Source organism: Phyllopteryx taeniolatus, chromosome 4 (genome assembly GCF_024500385.1).
Source record: "Phyllopteryx taeniolatus isolate TA_2022b chromosome 4, UOR_Ptae_1.2, whole genome shotgun sequence".
In the NCBI taxonomy this organism is placed as follows: Eukaryota; Metazoa; Chordata; class Actinopteri; order Syngnathiformes; family Syngnathidae; genus Phyllopteryx; species Phyllopteryx taeniolatus.
Window position 1 is genome coordinate 31,642,289 of NC_084505.1, and position 23,751 is coordinate 31,666,039.

Below are 23,751 nucleotides of genomic sequence, written 5' to 3' on the forward strand. Positions count from 1 at the left end.
TATAGTTAATTATTACAGTGGAGCCCTGCATACTTGTGATTCAGCACCTGCGGATTTACCTATTTCCGGATTTTTTCAAAACATTTGCAATGTTTTTTAAAATCATTTATTTTCTTTTTTCTTGTTTTGACGAGTGTGCGATTGTGTACGCGTTTTGCGGGGGGTGTTACCTGAGTCTGCTCTTGAGGCTGCTTATCTCGCGGCTGAGGCCCTCGCTGGCTTCGCTGGCGTCGTCCAGCTCCCTCTGCATCTTCCTGCGCGACGCGTTGGCCTTGGTGGCCTCCTCCTCGGCCTCCTCCAGCTGACGCTTCAGTTGCTTCATACGCGAGTTGCCCTTGTCCACCTGAACGGACACGTGCGCCGCCACCGTCACGGGAAATAGAGAGAAGAGAGAGAGAACAAATGGCAACAGCAAAGGACATCAACACCTAATACAGTATTGTGCCTTCTCGTAGGGACAGTGAAAAACACAATAGCATAAGACACAAATAGTAACACCAGCACCTGTTAATACAATATGTATTTTGAGGGGACGGAGTAAGAGGAGAGAACAAAAAGCAGCAGTAAAAATAACAGCTATTACTGTACGGTGGAACCTCAATTGAATATTCATATTTCTAAGAATTGTATGCCGTCTTGTGTTTAAGGCCATGAAAAAATATAAGGGACAATCAGCTATAACGGACGACTCTGTTAAATAGAGGTTCCGCTGTATATGATTTAGGAGGGCGTAGGCAGTTTTTTTGTCTTTTGTCTCAAGTCTATCCGCCCTCAAACTACATAGTAGCAGGGATTAATTTTGATATTTTTGTCTGTCCCCTCTCAAAATACTGTACATAATACTTAGCGTCTGTTAGTATTGCTACTGTTGCAATTACTCCGTGCATCCCCAGTCACACTAAATCCTAGCAGATCTTGCGGTTGCTATATTTGTTTTGCCGTCTTATATCTTGTGTTTTTTGTCTCTCTTATTGCTGCCCCTCCTCAAATTGCGTATTAGCAGGTGTTGTGGTTGTTGTGTTGTTTCTCTTCTCTGTTTGTCCCCATTCAAACTACATATCAGCAACAGAGAGAGAGAAAAGACAAACTACAGTAATACCACATGACAAGAATAACTATAAAAACACATGCTAGTAGTTGGTTTAAGAGGGAAAAGACAAGAAAAAGCAGCAACAAGACCAGAGCATTGGCCCACCTGTTCCTTGTACTGGTCGGCGTGACGCCGCTCATCCTCCACCTGCATCATCACCTCCTTCAGCTTTTTCTCTGTGCGTCGGACGATCTTATTGGCCGCCGCTCTCTCTCTGGAAATGGCGACCAACACGGAGGTGAAAGGTTAGAAGAACTTGATGGTTGACTTTATCCGGTGTGTTTTGAGAAGATTAGCACTTACTTTGCTTCCTGCTCCAGCTGCTCCTCGAGCTGCAGGATTTTAGCTTCCAGCGCCGTGATGGAGGCCTTGAACTTGGACTTGACTGAGCCTTCCAGCTCTGCAAGCTTGGCCTTCAGCTCCTGTGTGGGACGAATGGGACTTTTTCAAGTGAGCCTTACTGCAGTCAAGGTATCTGATGTCATGGTTGACGTATAATGTTTGTGAGATGTCTGCAGGACCTTGTTCTGACGCTCCATCTGTTGCCGAGCGTTCTCACTCTTTTGGGAGGCACCGCGCTCCGCAGCCAGCTCCGTGTTTAGACTCTCCACCTGGAGAAACCATCATGTTTCAACATGGTCATATGTGAGGAGCGCTCAACTGCTCTCCCTGGGACCGCCATTGTCGCACAGCCGTCAAGTCACCAGCTGCTTTAACTCAAGTCAACGGAAACTTGTTTCTAACCTTGCAAAACACATTTAGCTCATCTTTTGAACAAAGAATATGGACTTTCTTTTTTTTTTTTTTAAACATTTAACTGCGCATTATTAAAAAAATGTGATGAACAGCATATATTAAAATGATAATATATTGTATATCATACATAAAAAAATCTAGTTAATGAATTATAAAAGTGACATGTAGGCTGAGTGTATAATACTGCACAAAATGGATCATTTATTCTTGAATTAAGCCATTTAACTATACATCATGCAGGGCACATCCGCCTTACAGTTCAAAGGTCGTGGGTCCGGCCATCCTGTGTGTGGCTTGCATGTTCTCCCCGTGCTTGTGTGTGTTTTCCCCCCCCCCGGGTGTCAGGTTTTCTCCCACACTCCAAAAACATGCGTGGTAGTTTAAGTGAAGACTCAATTTTCCGCAGGTGTAAATGCGATTGTGTATAGTTGTTTGTCTATACGTGCGCTGCTATTGGATGGTGTGTACTCCGCCTCTTGCCTGAACACCCCTGACCCTGATAACGTTAAGTGGTATAGAAAATGGATGAATGGATATATATATAGTATGTCATGCCACATTTTAGTCTGTCACGTCACGTCAGTTTTTAGTCTTACGATACAAGTAGCTTTTCAGTCTTAGCGTACAGGCGTGCTAACCACTAGCTCACCCTGCTGCCTTAAATTAATGATAAAGTGAAAATGTATGAATAGTATTTAATCTTGAGTGCACAAACGTGCATGTACCTGCAGCGTGCTCTTCCTGAAGCGCTCGTTAAGCAGCTCCGTGTTGCCCTGCTCCTCCTCCAGCTCCTCCTCCAGTTGGGCGATTTGAGCCTCCAGTCTCCTCTTTTCCTCCAGCAGCATGGACCTGACAAAAGCACGGATGTCAACGAACTTCGTCATCGTCAACAGTCGGAAAAGACACGGTGGACACTGACTTTCCGGAAGTGCTGTTGGAGATTTCGTCTGCCAGTTCGTCTCGCTCCTGTTCGGCGTGCCGGCGGGCTCTCTCCGACGCCGCGTGGTCCTACGACACATTTAACACATCACAAGTTTAAGCCGTGTTTCCAGTACACAATCCAGTAATGTTTACTATCGCGTGCTCACCTTCCTTTTACACTTGTATGACGGTTAAATATGAAATTGCTACAAGTACGATAATAAAGATGCAAGGATGGAAACTGTTTGACTTTCTTTAAAGGGGACATACTGTATCATGGAAAATGAACATGGCTCATATACAAATAGTTGGGTCTCTGAAATGACTGCCCACCCACCAAGTGTATAAATTAAAGAAAAAGTACATCTTTTATCTGCTTATTTCTCAAAATGCTTTATATGTATTTGTGTTTGTTGAGCATGTGCCACATACACACAGTGTAGTGTATGAAGCGCTACCTCTAGAAGTAAAAATGCTTTTGTTTTTACGGGTGCTTGCCCCCAACCCCACACACACACTCTGGAAGCTGCTCTTGTCATAACCCAAGGTCTCCATCCCCGGTTGTCACGGTAACGAGCGCCGAACTCACTTTTGGCCTGGCAGTATATGTGGCCAGATATAAATTTTGCTCGCTTACCTCTTGTAGTTGCAAGATTTCAGCTTCGAGGCCCTTGAGTTTCTTTTCGTTTTCTTTGGACTGCGTGAAGATCTCGTCCCTGGAGGCCCGCGCCTCCTCCAGCTCCCTCTGATAGTCCTTCATCTGAGCCTGTGAAAAGTGGAGGAACACTGTGTTGAGACAGAGCTGGTCAAATAAAAAACAGTGCTCGTGTGTACCTGTAGTTTCTTTAGTTGTTTCATGGCCTCGTCCCTGCCTTTATTGGCTGCTTCTATTTGCCCACCCAGCTCATTCAGATCCATCTCCAGCTTCTTCTTGGAGGCCACAGATAGCGTCCTCTGCTTCCTCTCGTCCTCCAACTCGGCCTCCATTTCACGCACCTGCTCGCAGCACGTAACGTTCAACTCATATGTTGGTTTTAAGACCAATGTGGAGTTTTAAGGACCAACCTGTTTGACCAGCGCCCGCTTCTTCTCGTCGCCCTGCTCGTCCCTCGACTGCAAGTCTCTGTCAAACTGGGCCTTCATGGCCTGCATGTTGACCTCTAAGCGCAATTTGGCGTCCTCGGTGGCCTGCAGCTCGTCCTCCAGCTCCTCCAGCTGAGTCCGCATCTCCTCCACCTGTTGCTCCAGCGCACGCTTGGACTTCTCCAGCTCGTGGACCTGTGAAGAGCAGCAGCCACACTTTTCACGTACGCACAAGATCCATTTTTTATCTTTTTCCAGTGGCCTGCTACTCTGGTAAATATAAATATGACAAACTCTCTTTCCTAAAACAAGCAGTTTTAAGGAAGCCAAATCTAAGACTTATGACAATTTAAAGCCAGTTTTATTAAATTCAAGACCTCTCTTTCTGTAAATGCGACCACAAGGAGTGGGAGATATGGGCTCAATATCCATCCATCCATTTTCTGAGCCGCTTCTCCTCACTCGGGTCGCGGGCGTGCTGGAGCCTATCCCAGCTGTCATCGGGCAGGAGGCGGGGTACACCCTGAACTGGTTGCCAGCCAATCGCAGGGCACATCGAAACTAACAACCATTCGCACTCACAGTCATGCCTACGGGCAATTTAGAGTCTCCAATTAATGCATGTTTTTGGGATGTGGGAGGAAACCGGAGTGCCCGGAGAAAACCCACACAGGCACGGGGAGAACATGCAAACTCCACACAGGCGGGGACGGGGATTGAACCCCGCACCTCAGAACTGTGAGGCTGACGCTCTAACCAGTCGGCCACCGTGCCACGGGCTCAATATTATAGCACAATATTAAAGTAATTTTCAGTAAATTACATTTTTACAGTGATTGCAGCCCTCGGGTAGCAGCATTTATTCATGAAAACTACTTAATTCTATTTCCTTTCCATTCAACAATATGAAACATCGCCTGTTATTATTTTTATTGTCAGCTGGTTCAAATTAATTTTTTTGTAATTTAAAGAGCATATTTAATGAGTAAGTGTCACTTTTTAGGATAATATATTTTAAAAATGAATAAAAACATTTTAGGGATCCATAAGGAGAAGAAATGAATGGCAATAGTTATTTTATTTTATGTACACATCTTTGATCTTTTTTACCCAGCCCACGCCATCAAATAAGAACAACAACGTATTCAGAGGCGGCACGGTGGACGACTGGTTAGAGCGTCAGCCTCACAGTTCTGAGGACCCGGGTTCAATCCCCGGCCCCGCCTGTGTGGAGTTTGCATGTTCTCCCCGTGCCTGCGTGGCACCGGTTTCGTCCCACATCCCAAAAACATGCATTAATTGGAGACTCTAAATTGCCCGTAGGCATGAATGTGAGTGCGGATGGTTGTTTGTTTGCGATTGGCTGGCAACCAGTTCAGGGTGTACCCCGCCTCCTGCCCGATGACAGCTGGGATAGGCTCCAGCACGCCTGCGACCCTAGTGAGGAGTAGTGGCTCAGAAAATGGATGGATGGATGGAACATATTCAGACAGATAACTTTTTGTTGTGAATTTCTGCACGTCCTTATCTCGTCTATCCCATTCAAATGGATCGGTGGGGTCACTTACATTCTTTCCCACGTCATCCTTTGAGCTCATCAGGTCCTCCATTTCTGCACGGAGCTGCTTGTTGAACCTCTCCAGCTCCTCCTTGGCCTCCAGAGCCTCCTCCAGAGCTCTAGCCATGGACAAGGCCTTGGTCTCCTTCTCCCTGGCCTCGGCCTCCGCACGGTCACGCTCCTCGGCGTACCGAGCCGACACGGTCTTCTCTTCAGCCAACATCTGTCGCATACAAGCCAGACATGGCCGTCATGCTCCGAAGGTTGGTAATATAAGAATTGCATATTTCATGGCACATGTTAGGCGATTGTGACAACCTGGTCAAACTTCTTCTGTTTCTTCTCCAGGTTGGAGACTATCTGCCTCTGGTGGTCCAGGTCCACCATCAGGTCATCAAGCTCCTGCTGCAGTCGGTTTTTGGTCTTCTCCATCTTGTCCGTGGCCATGGCCTTCTCCTCCAGACGCTGGCTCGTCAGCTCCACGTCTTTCTGGAGTTTTCTCTTCACTTCTTCCAGGCCCTCCATGGCTCCCACATCCTCTTCCAGCTTCTTCTTGGTCTCAATCAGCTACAGGCAGTGAGGAATATTCTGAATACACAATGATTACATGCTGGAAAAGTTCTACTTGGGACACAAACTCCACCTCATACCTGAGTCTGGGTCATCTGCAGCTGTTTCTCCAAGTTGCGTCGAGCCTCCTCCTCCTCCTCCTGCTGCTCCAGCAAGGTGTTCTTCTCCTCCTCCAGTTGGCGCACTTTGCTGCCCAGGTTTAGCTTCTGGCGAGTCTCCTCCTGAAGTAACTCCTGCACAGCCAGACAAACATGCTTGATGGTAATGAGCGCAACATCACATTTAGTGACTGCAACCGTGCAAAGATCTTGCGCCTGTTCCTATAAATCTGATAATATTATGTCTATTAGTAACATTGCTTCCATCTCCGTTAGGTGCCTTTAAATGGACCATTAACTTGTATTTAACTTTAAAAATGTATATGTCGCTGTGTCTTGACTCAAGTGTCATATTTGAAGGTTAAACAAAGACAGTCCCAAAATTGAAGCCATATGCAATCCACAGATTGTATTATTTTTTTTCTCTCGCAAATTGATATTATTGGTCAGTCCCACGTGGGTCTATTATTTCTACAAATTATTGACTAATTTGACCTATGCCAGCGACATGTGGCCTCCTTTTCCTATTTTTTTTTTAACACTGTCCGACACACCCTCCCATATTCCAGAATTCTTTTTGAGTAGCGGCAGGTTTAAGGTAGCCAAATTGATGATATTAAGGCTACTTGGGTCATGTTGAATAACTTCACTACATATGGGCTTAGTATTATATCACAACATTCAAAATTCAAAATTTTGTGATCATATTGTTAATATCATTGAATGATTGTTTGTTCCACTCCTTCTGGATCGCAGTTATGCTAAAATGCAAAAAAATAATTACAATTTTGCTGAATCCTAGAAAAAATATCTGAGGGGTATTTTTAAGACCTTAAATGTTGACTCATTCTAATTTTTAAGGATAATTAAATGTGGTGATACAAGTAATAGTAATAAATGGTAATACATTTTTGGCTTATTTGAACATCTTATACCAGATTTGTTAAACTTTGTTAGAATTTGTATTCAAATATTTCACACTAGTAATTGGGACTTGAGGCTAAGTGTGGGAGGAGCATGTAATACAAACTTTAAGGGTTAAGGGTTAATACAGCTTTCGTAGGTGTCGCCTGTGTAAACTGCAAAGGGGTGCCGACCCTGAACTGGGCCGCAGCTTACGCATATGTCAAGTGACTTCTGGTTTTTTTTTTACAGAAAAGTTGCAGTTTGATGTTGCAGCATTTCATACATGTGCATCCTGCAGCTGGCTTCCCAGGTTGTCGGCGTCCTTTGTCAGTTTGATGCCCTTCTTCTCCGCCTCCTCCAGCAAGACTGACACGTTATCCAGCTCCATCTAGAGGAGGACATGAAATAGCGTCAACAAAAATATATCCAGCCGCAGTACACTATGAAAACATTGTTGGCCAAGTCTACCTGGAGTTTGTGGGAACGGTCAGCCATCTCCCCCTTGGCCCGCTCCATCTCAGCGGTTCTGGCCGTGAACTCCTGCATCACGGACTCCAGTTTTTTCCTCTTATGTTCGGACTCCGTCTTGGTCTGCTGCAGAATCTTCACCTCGCAGACCAACTCTTTGTTGTCGTTTTCCAGACACTGCTTGTTCTTTTCCAAATTGGACTTAAACTGCACAAAAACAAGTTATTGAGTGATGTTCTGACTGAGAACCACACAAGTTGGGTCTTGTTTGTTGATAGTCCCTCTCTACATGACCACTGATGTTGAGGTTGATGATGCCTTATCAGAAGACTCACTCTTTTAGCCTGATCCAGTTGTTCAGACAGTTCCTCCAGCGCAATGGCGTGCCTCTGCCTCATTTCTTGGATCTGGGCCTCATGGTTTTTGCTCTCCTCATCGATCGCTTTCTTGAGCTCAGCCACTTCTTGCTCTCGCTTGGTCCTTGTGTTAAAATAAAGGGAAAAAAAATGTACGTGACAAAGACAGACAGGGTTATTGTTGCTTTCTTCCTCATGCGGTTCAGCAGCATAAATTGAGCACCTGAGTTCCTGCTGGGTGGCAGTGGTGTCTAGCGTGTCCTCCAGCTCCGTCTTCAGCGCCTCGAGCTCCTCGCTGAGGTCCCTCTTCAGTTTTTCAGCTTTACTTCGGCACATCTTCTCGGAGTCCAGATCCTCCTGGAGCTCAGCCAGCTGGGCCTGCAGCTCCCGGATCTGCTTGAGGGCGTTGTTCTTTTGCGCCGTCTCCTCGTCACTCCTGATAGGAGAAATACAAGGGCACATTAAATGTAATTGGATCAATAGAATAATCAATAGCATTCACATTTATGCAAAATTTTCACTGCACCTCACATTTTACCAATGCCTAATTTACATTTTTCTGGTGAATATCACATATTGTTATGTTCTTAATCCTGCAGGCAGGAGGATAAACATTCACTTTGGCTGGTTAATGTCTCAAAGGAAGACTGATTGGTGGTCTCGACATTATTATTTTCTAGCTTGAAATACTGATATTTTGTGGTTGAATTGGAGAAATCTGACTTGAAATAAGGGGGGAACATGTTGAAATAGTAGCTTGCACATCTGCTTCACATGTCTGAGGATCAGGGTTTGAGTCAAGACATGTGTGGAGTTTGCATGTGCTCCCTGCGCTTGTGCGGATTTTCTCCAGGTACTCTAGGTTCCCTTCCACATTCCCACGTTAGGCTCAGCAAAGATTGTAAATTGTCCATAGTTGTGAATGTGAATGCTTTGTTTGTCTACACGTGTCCTGAGATTGGCTGATGACCAGTTCAGGGTGTACCACACTTCTTGCGCAAAGTCAGCTTGGCTCGGCTCAAGCTCACCACAATGAAGTGCTGTAGAAAATGGATGAAGAGATGGATTTAAGAAAGGCCCCTCTGAGGTTGGATAACCTTCATGGTTTCTCTAGACAAGATGCATGTATTTTCCCTGTGTTAATTTCTTTATACAATATACTGTATACCAATGCTTTGGTGCGCAGTCAGTGAGTGAGCTCTTCCATTAGCCTCAATTTCCCTGGAATGGGAAATTCCTATATTATTTAGTTACCTTTTCACCATCTCTCCCTTTTTTTCTGTCACTCCCCTTTAAAACTTTGTTCTGTCAGACTGACATTTTCAATAAATATCAATTAGAGTTAAAAGAACCACCGTGGCAGCTTAAAAACTCCACCGTGGCACAGTAAAACTGTTACGGCATAAAAGGGATACAGATCCTCATATCTGCTTGACCGAACAGCCGAAAAGGGCAAAAAAAAAAAAAAAAAAAAGAATGAAAAATGGGTGCATCAAATTGCTAAAAAGAAAAAGTGTGTGTGTGTGTGTGCCCTGACTGATAAAGACCAGCATGTGCTCAGTTGAGACGCTCAGTATTTATCTCACTGCTGTCTTTGTTGTCACGTTACTTGAGGCCTAGCTGGTAGCTCAGTACTCTGCAGTGTGGTTGCCATGGAGATGGACTACACACCACCGAGAAGAGGATGTGTGCGGTAGTACAACATGGAAAGTGGAAAGCCACTAAACAGCAAGAGGTGCCACGTGTCTGACCTGATTCATTTTTATCTGCAGCTGTTAATTTTACTACTTGTAGAATAATAGACAAACAAATACTATGTTTACATTTTTAGGGATGTGTGGTTATATGCAGCAATGTTTTAAAGGGGCGCTGTTTATTTTATTTGATGACAATATTGAGAAAGGAAAAGAAAACACAACATTCAGCCAAGCACTATAGAAAACCAAATCTCTTGTTTTGTGTGATGCTGGTGTGCATCCTTAAATGCAAGTATACTTGGCCAATGATGCCTGGAACTCCTCCTCCTTCTTGGCCAATTGGATCTTCAATTCTTCAATCTGCGCTTGGAGCTCAGCAATCTGGTCCTGCAGATCTGTCGTCTCAGCGTCCAGCTTGCGTTTGGCTTTCTCCAGTTCCTGACGTGTTTTCTCTTCCTTCTTCAGACGCTCTGCAAGAACACAAACAGCATTTATCATAAGATATATGGAATGTATTTACCGTAATTTCTCGTGTATAATGCGAGCCATGTATAATATGCACCCCCAAAGTTGACATCAAAATTCAGGAAAACCCTTCTCCCTATGTATAATACAATTTTACATTGCATGATTTTGCTTCTACCCAAATGATCATAACATGAAATATCTGTAATTTTGTTAGTTTTTTAAAAGAATTATTCTGAAGTTAAGCACCTTATTTGAACATGTAATACGTTTTCAAATTTAGTTGAAATTCACAGCCCTTCTTTTATTTATTAAATTAGACAACACACAGTTGTGCTCATATGTTTGATTACCCAGGCAGAATTTGTAAATGGGTACAATTCTATAAAGAAAATATGAAGAACCAGGCGAAACACAATTTCATCTTAATGGGATTGAAATTAAACAGTCAACCATTTCAGAAAAGCATTATCATTAAACAAAACATAACCATGAAGAAATTAATGATGGTTGTTGTTCAGTCATTAGTCATAAAAAAAACAACACAATTATTTCACAAATTCTGCCAGGGTATGTAAACTTATGAGCACAACTGTACATATATGCAGTTATACGTACACCAGTCATATTGGAATGAAAGTGTAGGCTACACCTTTTTTTATAACCACTAGGTGGCGGTGGCATATTAAAATGAACATGCACACCTTTCGCACAACCTCTAGGTGGCGGTGGCATTTTGGAATGAAAGTGTACAGCTTTTTCATAACCACTAGAAGGTGGCATAAATTTATAAAATGTTAATGTTTCCATTTGCCCCTATTTCTATGTATAATGCGCACTACTGACTTGACAATTTTTTGGGGGAAACAAATGCCATTATACACGAGAAATTACAGTAGATATACACTTTTTACATGATCTAACTACAACTTGACAATATCAATTATACAATTCTGCACCCCATCGGCAGCGGTGAAGCCGGGACAACGGTGTTAAGAGAGGCTCGTCGTTGCTGCTGACATCATAGGACTATTACTATAAATACAGCTGTTGTTGTGCCCATTGCTTTCTTGTCCCTCCCACCGGTTGCTCAATCCCACTATCCTGTTCTCTGTCCCTCTACTTTGTCTCTCCACCTCAAAACAACTGGCCGCCATATAGAGTCTGGGTTCTATTTGAGGTTTCTTACTTAGAGGGAGTTTTCCCTTGCCTCTGTCTCCAACTTAATGAGGGGTTCAGTTGGTTTTCTTACATACATATATAGATAATGTATGTGGAGCGTGGTTCTTGACCTGCTCAATGTGTAAAGTGCCTTGCGATAACATCTGTTGTGAATTGGTGCTATATAAATAAATGGACATGACTATTTGCCTCTCTTGTAGTTCCTCATGAGTTTCCTATCTACGATATTTACTTTCAAAACTTTCCAAAAATATTATTAGTAAATGTCAGACTATTCTGAAATTGAGTGAAAGCTGATAGTGTGTGTGAGTGGCCTCTCTCACCCTCCAGATCCACCATTATCATCTCCTGCTTGTTCTTGAGCTTGCCAAGGTTCTTTGTTTTCTCCTCCTCCTCTGTCAGCATGGTGGTCGCTTCATTGATCCGGTCCTCCAGCAGCTTTTTCTCCTGTGAGGTACAAAAACAAAGCCTTATCTAGACTAGGCTGTTTTGCTGCTGTCAGCTTTTATTTTTCCATACCTGCTGCCATAATGTGCCCATTAAAAATATTAGTTTACATGATTTACATATTTTCTACAGGACCTCTCACCTTGTGAAACTTGGTGTTTTGGTCCTCGAGCAACACAATGTCTTCTTCTAATTTCTTGATCTTTGCCTCAGCCGTCACTTTGTCGAGCTGAAGCTTCTGTCGTGCGGCTTCCTCCTCATCGAGCTGCTCCTCCAGGTCCTGTGCGGAAGACAACACAACAAAAGATCAGCACCAATTCACCGATAAGCGTTTCAAAGCTGATCCGTCACAAGGCACAAACCTGAATGTGCGACTGCATCTTCTTCTTCTCGTTCTGCAGACTCTGGTTCCTTTCCTCCTCTTCCTCCACCCGAGACTCCAGGTCATGGAGTATCTCCTCGAGCTCTTGCTTCCTGGAGGCCAGACGAGCTCTCATCTCTTCGGCCTCTGCAAACAGCTCCGTTTCTGCCTGGAGCTGCTCTGCTAGAATGGTCTTCTCCTCCATGAGCTGCCCAGGGGAAAGTTGTTAAATTTAGGCTACTGCTAGTTAAAAAAAATTATTGGTACAATTTTAGATTTAGCTCAAAGCAGACGACATGGCAACCTGTTGGTGTTTCCTTTCCATCTCCACAAGATCATTCTCCACCATCAGCTGTCTCTCCTTCACCTTGACTAGCTCCTCATCTTTGGCTTGCATCTCCTCCTCCTGCCTTGTTACCTGCAGAAGAGGCTTCACCTGACAGGGGACAAAACAAGTTGTGTGGTGTAAAATTTAGTGTTCCTATATGTGCTGTAACTGGAAGATACAGGTGTGGCTATTCTCACCTTTGTAAAGAGCCTCCACCACTGCCAGTGTCGCAGCTTCAGGTAAGCAGCACAGTTCCTCTGGAGAACCTTCAGGGCACTTAGCTGTTGCTGCTTCTTAGCAAAGGCCCTATGGGAGAATTATTAAGTTAACATGCATCTTACTGGTACCTGCTGAGGACGATTTTTAAAAATCACTTAGAGAGCACTCAGACAGCACAGACCTCTACCATTAATCACCTGTAAATCAATAACTGAGGAGCTATGATACAGAGGCTTAGGAGGGAGTAAGGTTTCATCCAGATCAATAGGAGGTAAAATGGAATGAGATTCAACAACAATAAACATGATTTCATGTTTGACAGACATAAGAGTGAAAATTATTTTTGTTGACAGAGAAAGAAAAAAAGTTGTTTTCTGATAAAATGGACATGTGCATGATTTATATCTCATACCAACCTTTATTACTCCATACACTAAGCAGTTTTATAAAAACATACAAGGTCTCTCTCTCTCTCTCTCTCTCTCTCTCTCTCTCTCTCTCTCTCTCTCTCTCTCTCTCTCTCTCTCTCTCTCTCTCTCTCTCTCTCTCTCTCTCTCTCTCTCTCTCTATATATATATATATATACATATATATTTAGTGCCTCATTTTTAATAGTGATTACATTACCGGCATTGAAAATGTGATTTAAGAAGATGTGACATCACCTTTACCTTTAATGTAAAACTGTATAAAAACCCATACAGTATAGAGAGATGACTTTATGTTACTCACTTGCGTGCCAAGTATCCACGACACACAGACTGGAAGTAAATGATGATGTCAGTGATCTTCAGATCACGCTCCTCCTCCAAGTGAGCCAGAACACCGGTTCTGAAGAAGATCTTACTCTGGCCGATGCGAAACAGGTTGGGGTCCAGCTCAAGGGCTTGAATCTGGAAAAGGAACACAGAAAGGTTTTACTTTCTCATCACAATCAAATAACCATAACAACCAGCAAACACACATTACCATTCTCTCACAAGCTTGTTTCCCATCCATGAAGCCCTTGGGAATAGCATTGGGAGTGAGGATCTCGTATCTTTCATCAAAATACAACACAAAAGTCAACAAAAAAGGATATTACAAGTCTTATGCAATCAGGAAAATAAATAAACATTGTATGTCACCTCTGTCTGAACTCTTGGAAGACAATGCGGTTGGGGAAGCCCTGTCTGCAGATACGGATCCCCTCGAGAACACCATTACACCTCAACTGGTCCAGAACCAGGTGAGGCTCCAGTTTACCTGCCTGGAAGAGGAAACATAATCAAGCTACATGATGACAACTACCTCCCCTTCACGTCTTACAAAATGTTCCACAAAACACAGCAAACATACTTTGAGTTTCCTTATTACCAGTACTGTAGATTTAAAATATGCATTTACTCGTTTTTCGTGGTTGGGGATGATACAACGGACGAAGTTGGGGTTGGTGTTCCTTAGCGTGGCCATGAGCTTGGTGAGTGACTCCTTGTAGAGCTGACCCACAGTCCGAAACATGCCCTTCTTCGTTTTGTAGGTGGCGCCAAAGGCTGTCTCGTTCATGCCTGCCACCTGGTCCAGGCCCACTATGCGATCCACTGGTGGGCGGAGATGGGGAGAACTGGTTAGAACCGTGTGACTTGAGACAGTGAAGGGAGCAACGGTGACTGATGTAGCGATGTATGGAGTTACAACAAGGACCAATGCAGACGCATGATAGGAACACTACACATGACCGGAAGACGGCAGCAGGCACACAAACTGGCATCCTAAGTCTATCACTAACTCTCACTTGTAGGTTTTGTAAGCGTGCAGTAATGAATTGATTCATCAATTGCGTATCAATGAATGCACATCGATTCAGGGCTATAACATCAGATCATACAGAAATCCCCAGACACCATGCAAATGCAAAAACAGAATAGGGGGTGAAAGTGCAATCTGATTGGACGCTTGGTAAGTGCTAACAAGAGGTTGATCATCTGTTTTCCTTTTTTAATTTGAATGTGATACTTACACTGTGTTAAGCTGTTAAGGATTCATCAAGGGCTCTTGGTAGTCACATAACATAGATTTTTGATATCATCATAATAGGAATGGTGTGAAATAAGAGCTGTATAGACTAGTCGATGTTCAGAGCAGACGTTGACCGATCGCTAATCACATGTTTTTGGCTTGAGGAGGAGGCAGAGCTGCTTGCAGCAAAACAGATGAGTGTGCTGAATAAAAATTAGTCCATGACCTTAATTGATTTAACTTGTCTTCTATTTCTGAATGTGCAGCTTTGGAAAATCAGGTAGAACCCGTAAAGGGAAAAAAGCTAGGCTCAAGCAGGATTTTGAACAACTTTTTAGCCCACACTAACAAATCAAAGGAAACTGGGGAATTATTCCACAGCACACGAAGAGGTCTATGATTATTTTCAAGAATTTATTAATTTTCTATTCTGCTTATCCTCATTAGGGTTGTGGGTATGCTGGAGAAACACCAAATTCCCACCATGAAGCTGCTGTGGTTGGCCCAGAACGAGAACATGTTTCCCCATTGTCCCAACTTAACTTGGCTGTCCCAAGTCTTTTTTTAAATTATAGTAATGTACTGAAAAAAAAAATATCAATGACGTCACTAGCAACTACAGTGGTAGACATCGACTCAACTTTCACCACATTAGTGTCGAGTTAAAAGAAATGTTGTGCAACCCCTAGTTTGAAGTGTGCTTGACTGTCATCATTCAGTCAATACTTGAAAGATTCAAAATGTTCCATTCTATGTGGAGTTTGAACAGACAGTGGTATGCAATAGTCTTTTGTTATTGTGAGCTATTAGCACTCTGCCCTAGAAGCATTCCTTTAAATGTAAAAAGAAAACACTCCAAAGTCAAGAAAACATAGCAGAGGAATTTGTAGTGTTTTTTTCTCAATCACATGACAACAAATTTCATCTGTCTAGTCTATATAAATTCAGCAGAGCAGACAAATTGTAATAAAGCTTCCCAAAGTGACACATCAACTCGCTTGTGACCTAAGATTGGGTGAATTATCGTCAAAAAACTTTAATGAGTTGCAGACTGCAGCAATGCAATGTGTGCCGGCTGTGTGAACCCTCCAAGACTCAGCTCAGCGCCAACACAAATGCCACAAACGGCTTCTGGCTTCAATTGGCTGCCCCCAGAGAAAAGGCGGGAAATCGATGTCATTAAATGTTACCCCAGTCGAGACCTTGATTTACCTCATGTATTGTTATCACACTACGGGAGCAGGAACAAAACAAAAGCTAGTTGGACTCCAAACAACTGCGCTACACCCTAAAAGCTTGCTTCGGAATATAACAATCACAAGACCCATATGAGGGCACAAAGCACACTTCAACTAAAGGCAGCTCTACTCTACTCTAGCTCAGGGCTTAGTGCTACTGCATATGGCCAAGACAAGGAGCCATGCAGCCTGGAAGCAAATGGCGACACTGTCTGAAGCATGAGACATAGATCCATCAGATCTGGGCTAAAATGTACTGACAGGCTGTCGTTTCAACCTGCTATGTTTGTCACTTGAGTATGTTGGTTTCATAATGCAACTATTATTTTGGCCCAGGTCTGCTATGACACTACTATTCACCTGCTGGCTCATCCAGACTAGTGACATTGTCATAGAATGAAGCCCTTTGAATGGTCTGAATCTCTATAACACAGACAGAGACAGAGAGGGGAGGAGGAATGTTAAAGAAGTTGTAGAAATCAGCTCAGAGAGGCAGACGCTGCTGTTGGTAGCTGGTGTAAGTGAAGCACTTAAAAGGTGACTTGTTCAGATAGATGCATTTGTTGCTATCGTTACAGCTAGAAATGACTCACCGTCTTTCCACAGCTCCCCCACAAATTTGTCAGTGGACTGATGCAGAAGCGTGGCCACGTTGTCATTGAGGGGGTCCATGTTCTTCATCAACCACTCATCTGCCTTGTAGTCCACCTGAGGAAGGACACCATAGTATTTGGTCAAATTTGTGATGGAATATTTCAGAAAACATTCCGTATTGTTAGGTCCTGAAAGTTTTAGATACATGGCCACTAATCCAGGGTGTACCCCACCTATCGCCCAAGGTCAGCTGGGATAGGCTCCAGCTATCCTGCAGCACTTATAGGGAAAAGCGCTGTAAAAAAAAAAATGGATGGATGGAATAAGTGAATAATGTATTTTTTGGAAACTGTGTTCATCACGATGCCTAGTTAAGGGTGCGCCTAAACAAGGATATCCATAATGTATTTGCGAACACTTGACACCTAAAATCTGATGGCTAGTGTGAGTGCTCAGTACCATGCTCAATTCACCGGCACGGTATGCTGGCGCATGCACATGTACGGTATGCAACGCAGACGTATAATTGACACATCTGTTATTAATGATAACCTCAGTCACTTGACCCAGTGCGGCTACGTGGTAAATGGATGGATGAACTACTACATTTCACCTCAAATGGGCAGACCCAACCATAAAGAATGTAACATTTTATGATATTGTCTCTGCTAAAGGTGATATACAAAATAAAGACAAGCTATTTAAAATCATTGCTGACATGCTTAAAGTAATCCATCAGATATCTTTAGAATAAGACAGTCAAGTAGTAGACAAGCAGATTTTTGGATTTGCCAGGAAAGATTTATGATGGCCATTATGCAGAGTGAACTCTTCAGTTCACACCAGATCATTTATTTTGTGCATACCTAATATTGAACATTTGGCAATGTGTCTCTGCACTTCAGCATTCTTTCCACCCACCGCGCAAAATTGCAAATCTTTGCGGTTTTCAATGATAGTTGCGTAAGACGCAGTCCCTCTAATGCTAAGCAGATGTCCTCCTCAGCAGGTCTCGCTCTGTGTGACGAATGCTGTGTTCTTCTTGCATAATGGCACTATAATTCCACCCAAAGTTCTACCACAGGAGAAGCTTGCATCTGATCAGCTCTGACCAGAACCATCCATCCATTTTCTTTGCCTCTTTTCCTCACTAGGGTCACGGGCTGCTGGAGCCTATCCCAGCTATCTTCGGGCGAGAGGCGGGGTACACCCTGAACCGGTCGCTAGCCAATCGCAGGGCAAATAGAAACAAACAACCATTCCCACTGACATTCACACCTACGGGAAATTTAGAGTCCTCAATCAACCTACCACGCATGTTTTTGGGATGTGGGAGGAAACCGGAGTGCCCAGAGAAAACCCACCTGGGCACGTGGAGAACATGCAAACTCCACACGGGCGGGGCCGGGATTTTAACCCCGGACCCCAAAACTCTGAGGGAAATGTACTAACCAGTTGTCCACTGTGCCGGCCTGACCAGAACCATCTTTCCATTTGTAGATGATTACGGAGGAAAATAAATACTTGGGGTCTTACACGATATTACTAAAAGAAGTCTAGTCTTGAACAAGTATTTAGTCATTTCAAACGTACCCTTCCAGCATAGTGGATGATGCAGAAGTCAGCTTTGTCTTTGAGCTGGCGCGGTTTCTGAAACTTGGTGTGTGTTCCCTGTTCTTGGATCAGCTTGTCCACAAAGGTCTTGTCTGTGGCCTTGGGGAACCAGCACTCCTCATCTAGCAGAGCTAACAACCCTGGAGGGTTTGCCTGGACGAACAGCAACAGAACTTCAAGAGCTATAAAACTAACATGAATCATGATGATTCTATTTGACAACTGACCGGCCTCTCAATGAGGTCGATGCAGGGCTGCAGGTCGAGGCCAAAGTCGATGAAGCTCCACTCGATGCCCTCCCTCTGGTACTCCTCCTGCTCAAGGATGAACATGGTGTGGTTGAAGAGCTGCTGCAGCTTCTCATTGGTATAGTTGATGCACAGCTGCTCGAAAGAGTTGAGCTGTTAAAAGAAGCGGGGAGAAACCATTAACACTTACCCGAACTTTAACTAAACAAAACACTTTTGGGATAGTGGCTTTAATGATGTTGTCCCAAATGAGCCAGACATCCATAACGCAACAATGAAAAGAGTCAAACCTGGAAGATCTCAAAGCCAGCAATGTCCAGGATACCGATGAAGGAGGCACCCTGTCTTTTAGTCCTGTCTAGAGCTTTGTTAATGCGATGGACCAGCCAACGGAAGAGACGCTCATATGTTGCTTTAGCCAGGGCCTCCACAGCAAAGTCAGCCTGTAGCAAGGACCACAGTGGTGAGACTGTACAATAATATTTCCACAAATAGGGATTCACTTATTCAACAATATTATCAGTATACTGTATTACAGTTTATCTCCAGTGACAAAGGAGTTTATCATAAGAATTAAGAGGACCTTTACAGAGAAATGCAGCGAAAAGGCAAATACAGAGGCAATCTGGACATAACTATCAAGTCCCGTTGCAACCAGGAATATTAACCCGGACACACACAACATTGCAGAGTGAGCACATGCAAAACCTTAACTGTCATTAAAGATGGCATTTCCACATCAAAGACATCTTTAACGGAACACAGGGAACGCATTTACAGCATGCAATGTTTCTCCACTTTAGCTCATCATGTTTCTGTCTCTCAGTAGGTGCTGCTGTTTTGGTTGGCAATCCTGTAGTAGTTGGAATGGGCTCAGTAGTTAACAATCTATCATTCAATCCATTTCCTATATCCTTATCCTGTTTCGGGTCACAGGGGATCTCAGTAGACATCAGGAAAAATGCGGACAACACCTAGCAAACAACCACCCGCACTCACTTCATTTCTGTCTCTGAGTTTGAATTGGAAAGTCAGGCAAGTAAACCACTACAGTACTATCGGTGACTTCAGCTAACTATCTATCTCAGGTAATTACACATACTGGTGGTCTGTCTTCCTGATGGGAGAAAGTAGGCATGCATTTAAGGGAGGCATTTTTTTGTGGACTGGATAACGCACCTGACGACTAATTGAGGCACAGCGTCTATTAGAGCAGTGCTTCCCAACCTTTAATGAGCCAAGACACATATTTTTCATTGGAAAAAATCTCACTGAACAGCACCACGTAAAAATGGCACGAAATGTGGATACAGAGATTAATTATGTACCTTCTGCCATTTAGTGAAATAGCATTTAATTGTTCTGCCTGTCACTCTACGTCGCTGGGTACATTTTAGCAGTGCTTTAATAAAGAAAACAGCATAAGAGTAGGTCTACAGAAGACCAACCTGCTCTTTGGTTTGGGCTTTCTGGACATAGTCTCGTCCCACTTTGATCCTTGGCGAGAGGATGGCTCTAGTGAACTCCATGACACTCATGCCCAACAGGTGACACAGCTTCTGAGCGGCTGAGAAAAGGTATCAAAGTCAGGAATAAGAAAAAAAGAACCAAATATTATGGCTTTTCCACAGTACTTTTTGACATACAATAAAACATTTCCGAAACAGATTAAAACAAAGACCTCAATCTGTTATTTATTTTCATCCAAGTTTTCACTGAAATTTTATGACAGATTTCACCATTTGTATAAAATATAATGGAAATGTCTGGCGCTAATGGAAAGCTGAAAGAAGCTGTCGAGCTGTCAGCTAGCCTCTCCTAGAAAAACATTCCCTCGTCCTGGATCCCGCTAGTCACATTTGGGAATATTTTGCCTAGCTGCATCATTGGCACTTGTGACTCAGTCTCCCACTGTCTCTCTCTCTCTCTCTCTCTCTCTCTCTCCCCCTCTTAAAAGGGACCGCTATGCACAGCCACATTTGGAGGAACTCGGGGGCCCATTTCCTCTGAGGAATAAATCTTCAGGGTGATGTGCTTTAATAGCAGGTTGACAAGGTTCAAGGACAGAAAGCGCATACATCCACATCCTACTGCTCTCTGCATGCAGATCACAATGTAAAGGAGGCTGAAAAAGGAGAGGAACATATACGGGAAGGGGAAAAGATGGGAGCTTCTAGGTACATAGTTACGCAGCAGATGTGTCTCAGTTTATGTGTACCATTTAAAACATTACATTTAAGGGAGGAACACTTGATTGAAGGTAAAATCTGAGGTCTCTGAACTGGTTTGTGTGTTTCAATTCCTTGCCATTTTCTTATCTATGTACTATGTCAATGTCTATAACATTAGAGAAGTGTGAGGGGAAAATAACAGCAAAGAATAATAAAATGCTGTGTTTCAAATGTCTATTTTGGTTTTGGAGAAAAATGTTCAATGTGCAACTGGGGGGGGGGAGGAATACAGAAATCACAAGCATTCATCTCACATTACAAAACCTAAGAACAAAATTAGTTTTGCTTGAAGGAGCTTAATACTTGACCGCAGGGGCAAAAAATGCAGTTAACAACTAGCACAATAACTGTGATTTGGACTGAATGAATGCAGATACTGTTTGAAACCAGTGTATTAAATCTACATCCATTAACCCTTCATATTTTGAAGAACATTTTTACCTGTATTATCAGGCATGGAGGCCTGGTCGGTGTTCCTTTCCTTCTTAAAGATAATGTTTCCAAACTGAAGCACCGAGGACACGACTTTCAACATGGCTAGGAAAATAGAAAACAAGAAGAAATAGACCAAAAAAACTATGCCTCACATTAATGTGGTGAATATGGTCAAGAGGGGGTTAAAAAAAACATTCATCTCAGACATTATTAGGATTATATTAAAAAATCCATCAATTTCTATTGGCGCTTGTTTTCAATTGGGTCGAACTGTGAGGCAGTTTAAATGCTCACATCTCTCATGTCTATGTCTTATTCATGGTCACCACCACGCTAACCAATGGAGACATACCCAGAATCTCCTCGTGGGAGAAGCTCATGATGTGCATGGCCTCCATGGTCTCGTGGAAGTTGTCTTTATCCTGCTGGCCTGGGATCGGGATGTTGCCATTGGACAGGAAACGGTAGTTGTTAAACCCCTCCAAAAGCAGGTCAGCTAAGGATGTAAGAATACAATAATGAACCTTCAGAACCATGGACACAAGGGGGATGCCGAAAACTGGCATGAGTTAGGTCTGGGCTTTTAACTTCTTCCACACCAAACTCATTCAAGCATGCTTTTGTGGGACTTGTTTTGTCATGCTGGAACAGAAAATGGCCTTCCCCAAACTGTGAAAAAAAAAAGTTAGAAGCATACAATCGTCCATCAAGTCTTGTTAAGATGAAGACTTAAAGGGTTTCGCTGTTTTAGCCATATAATGTAAACATCAAGGCATAGCCAGCACCATGTTCTGCATTGACAGCATCCATGTTAAATACTCACATTTGAGGTGTTCTCCAGCTCCGGCCAGCAGCTGGTAAAAAATGTGGAAGGTGCGTTCATCTTTGGCTTGGCGTATAGCTCTGGATTTCTCCAATAAATCTGAGAGCCAATTAGTCAAGGAAAGAAAAAAGAAAATCTAAATATTTCACATTTAATTTCCTTCTAACAAAAAGGATGACATAAAAGGGATACATGTTTCAATGTTGGCCCCAACAATATATCCAGTGACATCAAAGTTGATGCGGATGAATTTCCCCTGCAACACAAAAAAGATGCTTCAGGAAGTGCACTAGCTACACAGTTGTCAATCTCTAACATGCTGTTGCTGCTATCGCATTTAAATAGCGGAATCCTGTTATGATCCGACAAGGCGATGACATATTGTTGAGATTTAGGAGTGACTTTGAAAAGACGAAAATTATCTTGCACTTACAAAACGGGATGAGTTGTCATTTTTCACCGTCTTCGCGTTTCCAAATGATTCGAGGATGGGGTTAGCTTGTAAAAGCTGACGTTCCAGTTCACCCTGTGGGGAAAAAAAACAATGGGTGTTACAGCGATCCTTTGTCAGCGCTTTAGAATTTCAAAGAACATGCACAAATAATTAGAAAGTAATAGCGTGTCGGTGATGTTTCAAGGTAAAAAATAAAAGCTCCATGCAGACAGACAGCAAACATCTGGAGGTCATGTGTTTCATACAGACGGACACATTGACAATGTGTAAGTAGACAAACAAAGCTGGATAGATGAATGACAGCAGTAAGAAAAAAAAGGATAGAAATCATTAATAAACGAGTACACACTATTGCATACTGTCTAACACATTCATTCAAGTTTGGAGTTCTGCATTACAAAACTTTACACTAGGCTTTACACAATCAGGATTTTTGGGACCGATCATCGATCAGCGAGTTTAAAAAAACGATAACCGATCCGATCACAAGATGGAGGAATGTGTCTATTTAAATGACCTGCTGATTTACTGTATATACTTGTGTACTTAATTGCTCAAAAAATTATATTTACAATAAATAATGTATCTTTGTTCCTCTATTTATGCCAGTGAGGCATAGTGACAGACAGAACAACTAAATGCTTTTCCAGATGGCAGGAAGTACATACAGTAATTAATGTATCCAGTTTTTGTGACATTTTTGTTTGTTAGTATGCCGTGAGAATTTTCAATTGTAAAATATGTTCCTTAAAAGTTGGAAATCACTGCTCTAGTCAGATCGTGTATTCTAATCAGCCAGGTCAAACCAACATTACATGACAGAAATAATGGGTGCTAACTTACTGTAATTAAATTACTTTATTTTTAATTAAATGACTTCACCCACACCGAAACTTTAGAGCATGATTCGACAGAACGGCGGCATGTTTACCTACAACCGTTCGTGCTAACACTAGCTTGCTAGGCTACATAACGTTTTGTTGCCTACTTGCGAGACGTATCGTATTAAAAGTACGTGAACATACCTCAAGCAAGCCTTAAACGAACGTCCTCTCCTGTCCTGAGCACCGGTGACCACCAACACACGTTTCCCCCCCATTTTGTCCTCAAAATACAGTCGGCGCGCTCCACTCTTGTTGTCATCGCCACGGTAACTGGTGTATCCGGTCGCATTTGAGTTGGCAAGATAAAGCCCAATGATTGTAAAAAACAGGATGTGTTGGTATCGGAGTACAAGATTTTATTGCAGTAGTCTGACATAGTGCAATCGTGAAAGAGCAAATTTGTCTTGCAGGCTGATCCGGGCATTACGTGTTGTCTGACTCAGACGTGTTGTCTGTTCCAGACCGGCGACATGTTTTTTTAAATTTTTTTATTTTAATAACTTTATTGGCTGTCAGATATTTCCAATACTACGTCAAAATACACGCGACAAGGCTAAAAATAAACTAGCTTTTGGATTCAAATATACTGTGCATGCGGCGACGCGGCATAAATGTCTTTTGCGGAGCCGATCAATCGGCGAATTATGAAATTCAAATGCTCAATATCGGCTGATACCGATCAGCCCGATAAACTCGGTGTAAAGTCGACTCCAAACATTTAACTAAA

At 42.9% G+C, this 23,751-nt stretch overlaps 1 protein-coding gene across 3 annotated transcripts in view; it reads right to left on the minus strand.

Moving 5' to 3' along the window:
- LOC133477204 (myosin-10-like) overlaps positions 1–23,751 on the minus strand; it is a 53,782-nt gene that overhangs the window by 3,974 nt on the left and 26,057 nt on the right. For all 3 annotated transcript variants that reach the window (XR_009788257.1, XM_061771710.1, XM_061771709.1), the window contains 36 exons: positions 22,120–22,212; positions 21,879–21,942; positions 21,687–21,785; positions 21,216–21,359; positions 20,870–20,965; positions 19,646–19,764; positions 18,488–18,640; positions 18,177–18,350; positions 17,929–18,102; positions 16,335–16,449; positions 13,892–14,085; positions 13,633–13,754; positions 13,475–13,544; positions 13,238–13,398; positions 12,484–12,592; positions 12,263–12,394; positions 11,960–12,166; positions 11,740–11,877; positions 11,474–11,597; positions 9,802–9,973; positions 8,030–8,242; positions 7,786–7,930; positions 7,451–7,657; positions 7,266–7,370; positions 6,059–6,211; positions 5,727–5,975; positions 5,419–5,631; positions 3,833–4,045; positions 3,602–3,763; positions 3,405–3,533; positions 2,766–2,854; positions 2,572–2,695; positions 1,612–1,701; positions 1,394–1,512; positions 1,196–1,304; positions 171–343 (listed from right to left, as the gene is read on the minus strand). Coding sequence is in view for 2 of the 3 variants with exons in the window: in XM_061771710.1 (XP_061627694.1) it covers positions 171–343; positions 1,196–1,304; positions 1,394–1,512; positions 1,612–1,701; positions 2,572–2,695; positions 2,766–2,854; positions 3,405–3,533; positions 3,602–3,763; positions 3,833–4,045; positions 5,419–5,631; positions 5,727–5,975; positions 6,059–6,211; positions 7,266–7,370; positions 7,451–7,657; positions 7,786–7,930; positions 8,030–8,242; positions 9,802–9,973; positions 11,474–11,597; positions 11,740–11,877; positions 11,960–12,166; positions 12,263–12,394; positions 12,484–12,592; positions 13,238–13,398; positions 13,475–13,544; positions 13,633–13,754; positions 13,892–14,085; positions 16,335–16,449; positions 17,929–18,102; positions 18,177–18,350; positions 18,488–18,640; positions 19,646–19,764; positions 20,870–20,965; positions 21,216–21,359; positions 21,687–21,785; positions 21,879–21,942; positions 22,120–22,212 (5,153 nt within the window). In the remaining variant the exon portion in view is untranslated. The remainder of the gene's footprint in view (positions 1–170; positions 344–1,195; positions 1,305–1,393; positions 1,513–1,611; positions 1,702–2,571; positions 2,696–2,765; positions 2,855–3,404; positions 3,534–3,601; positions 3,764–3,832; positions 4,046–5,418; positions 5,632–5,726; positions 5,976–6,058; positions 6,212–7,265; positions 7,371–7,450; positions 7,658–7,785; positions 7,931–8,029; positions 8,243–9,801; positions 9,974–11,473; positions 11,598–11,739; positions 11,878–11,959; positions 12,167–12,262; positions 12,395–12,483; positions 12,593–13,237; positions 13,399–13,474; positions 13,545–13,632; positions 13,755–13,891; positions 14,086–16,334; positions 16,450–17,928; positions 18,103–18,176; positions 18,351–18,487; positions 18,641–19,645; positions 19,765–20,869; positions 20,966–21,215; positions 21,360–21,686; positions 21,786–21,878; positions 21,943–22,119; positions 22,213–23,751) is intronic.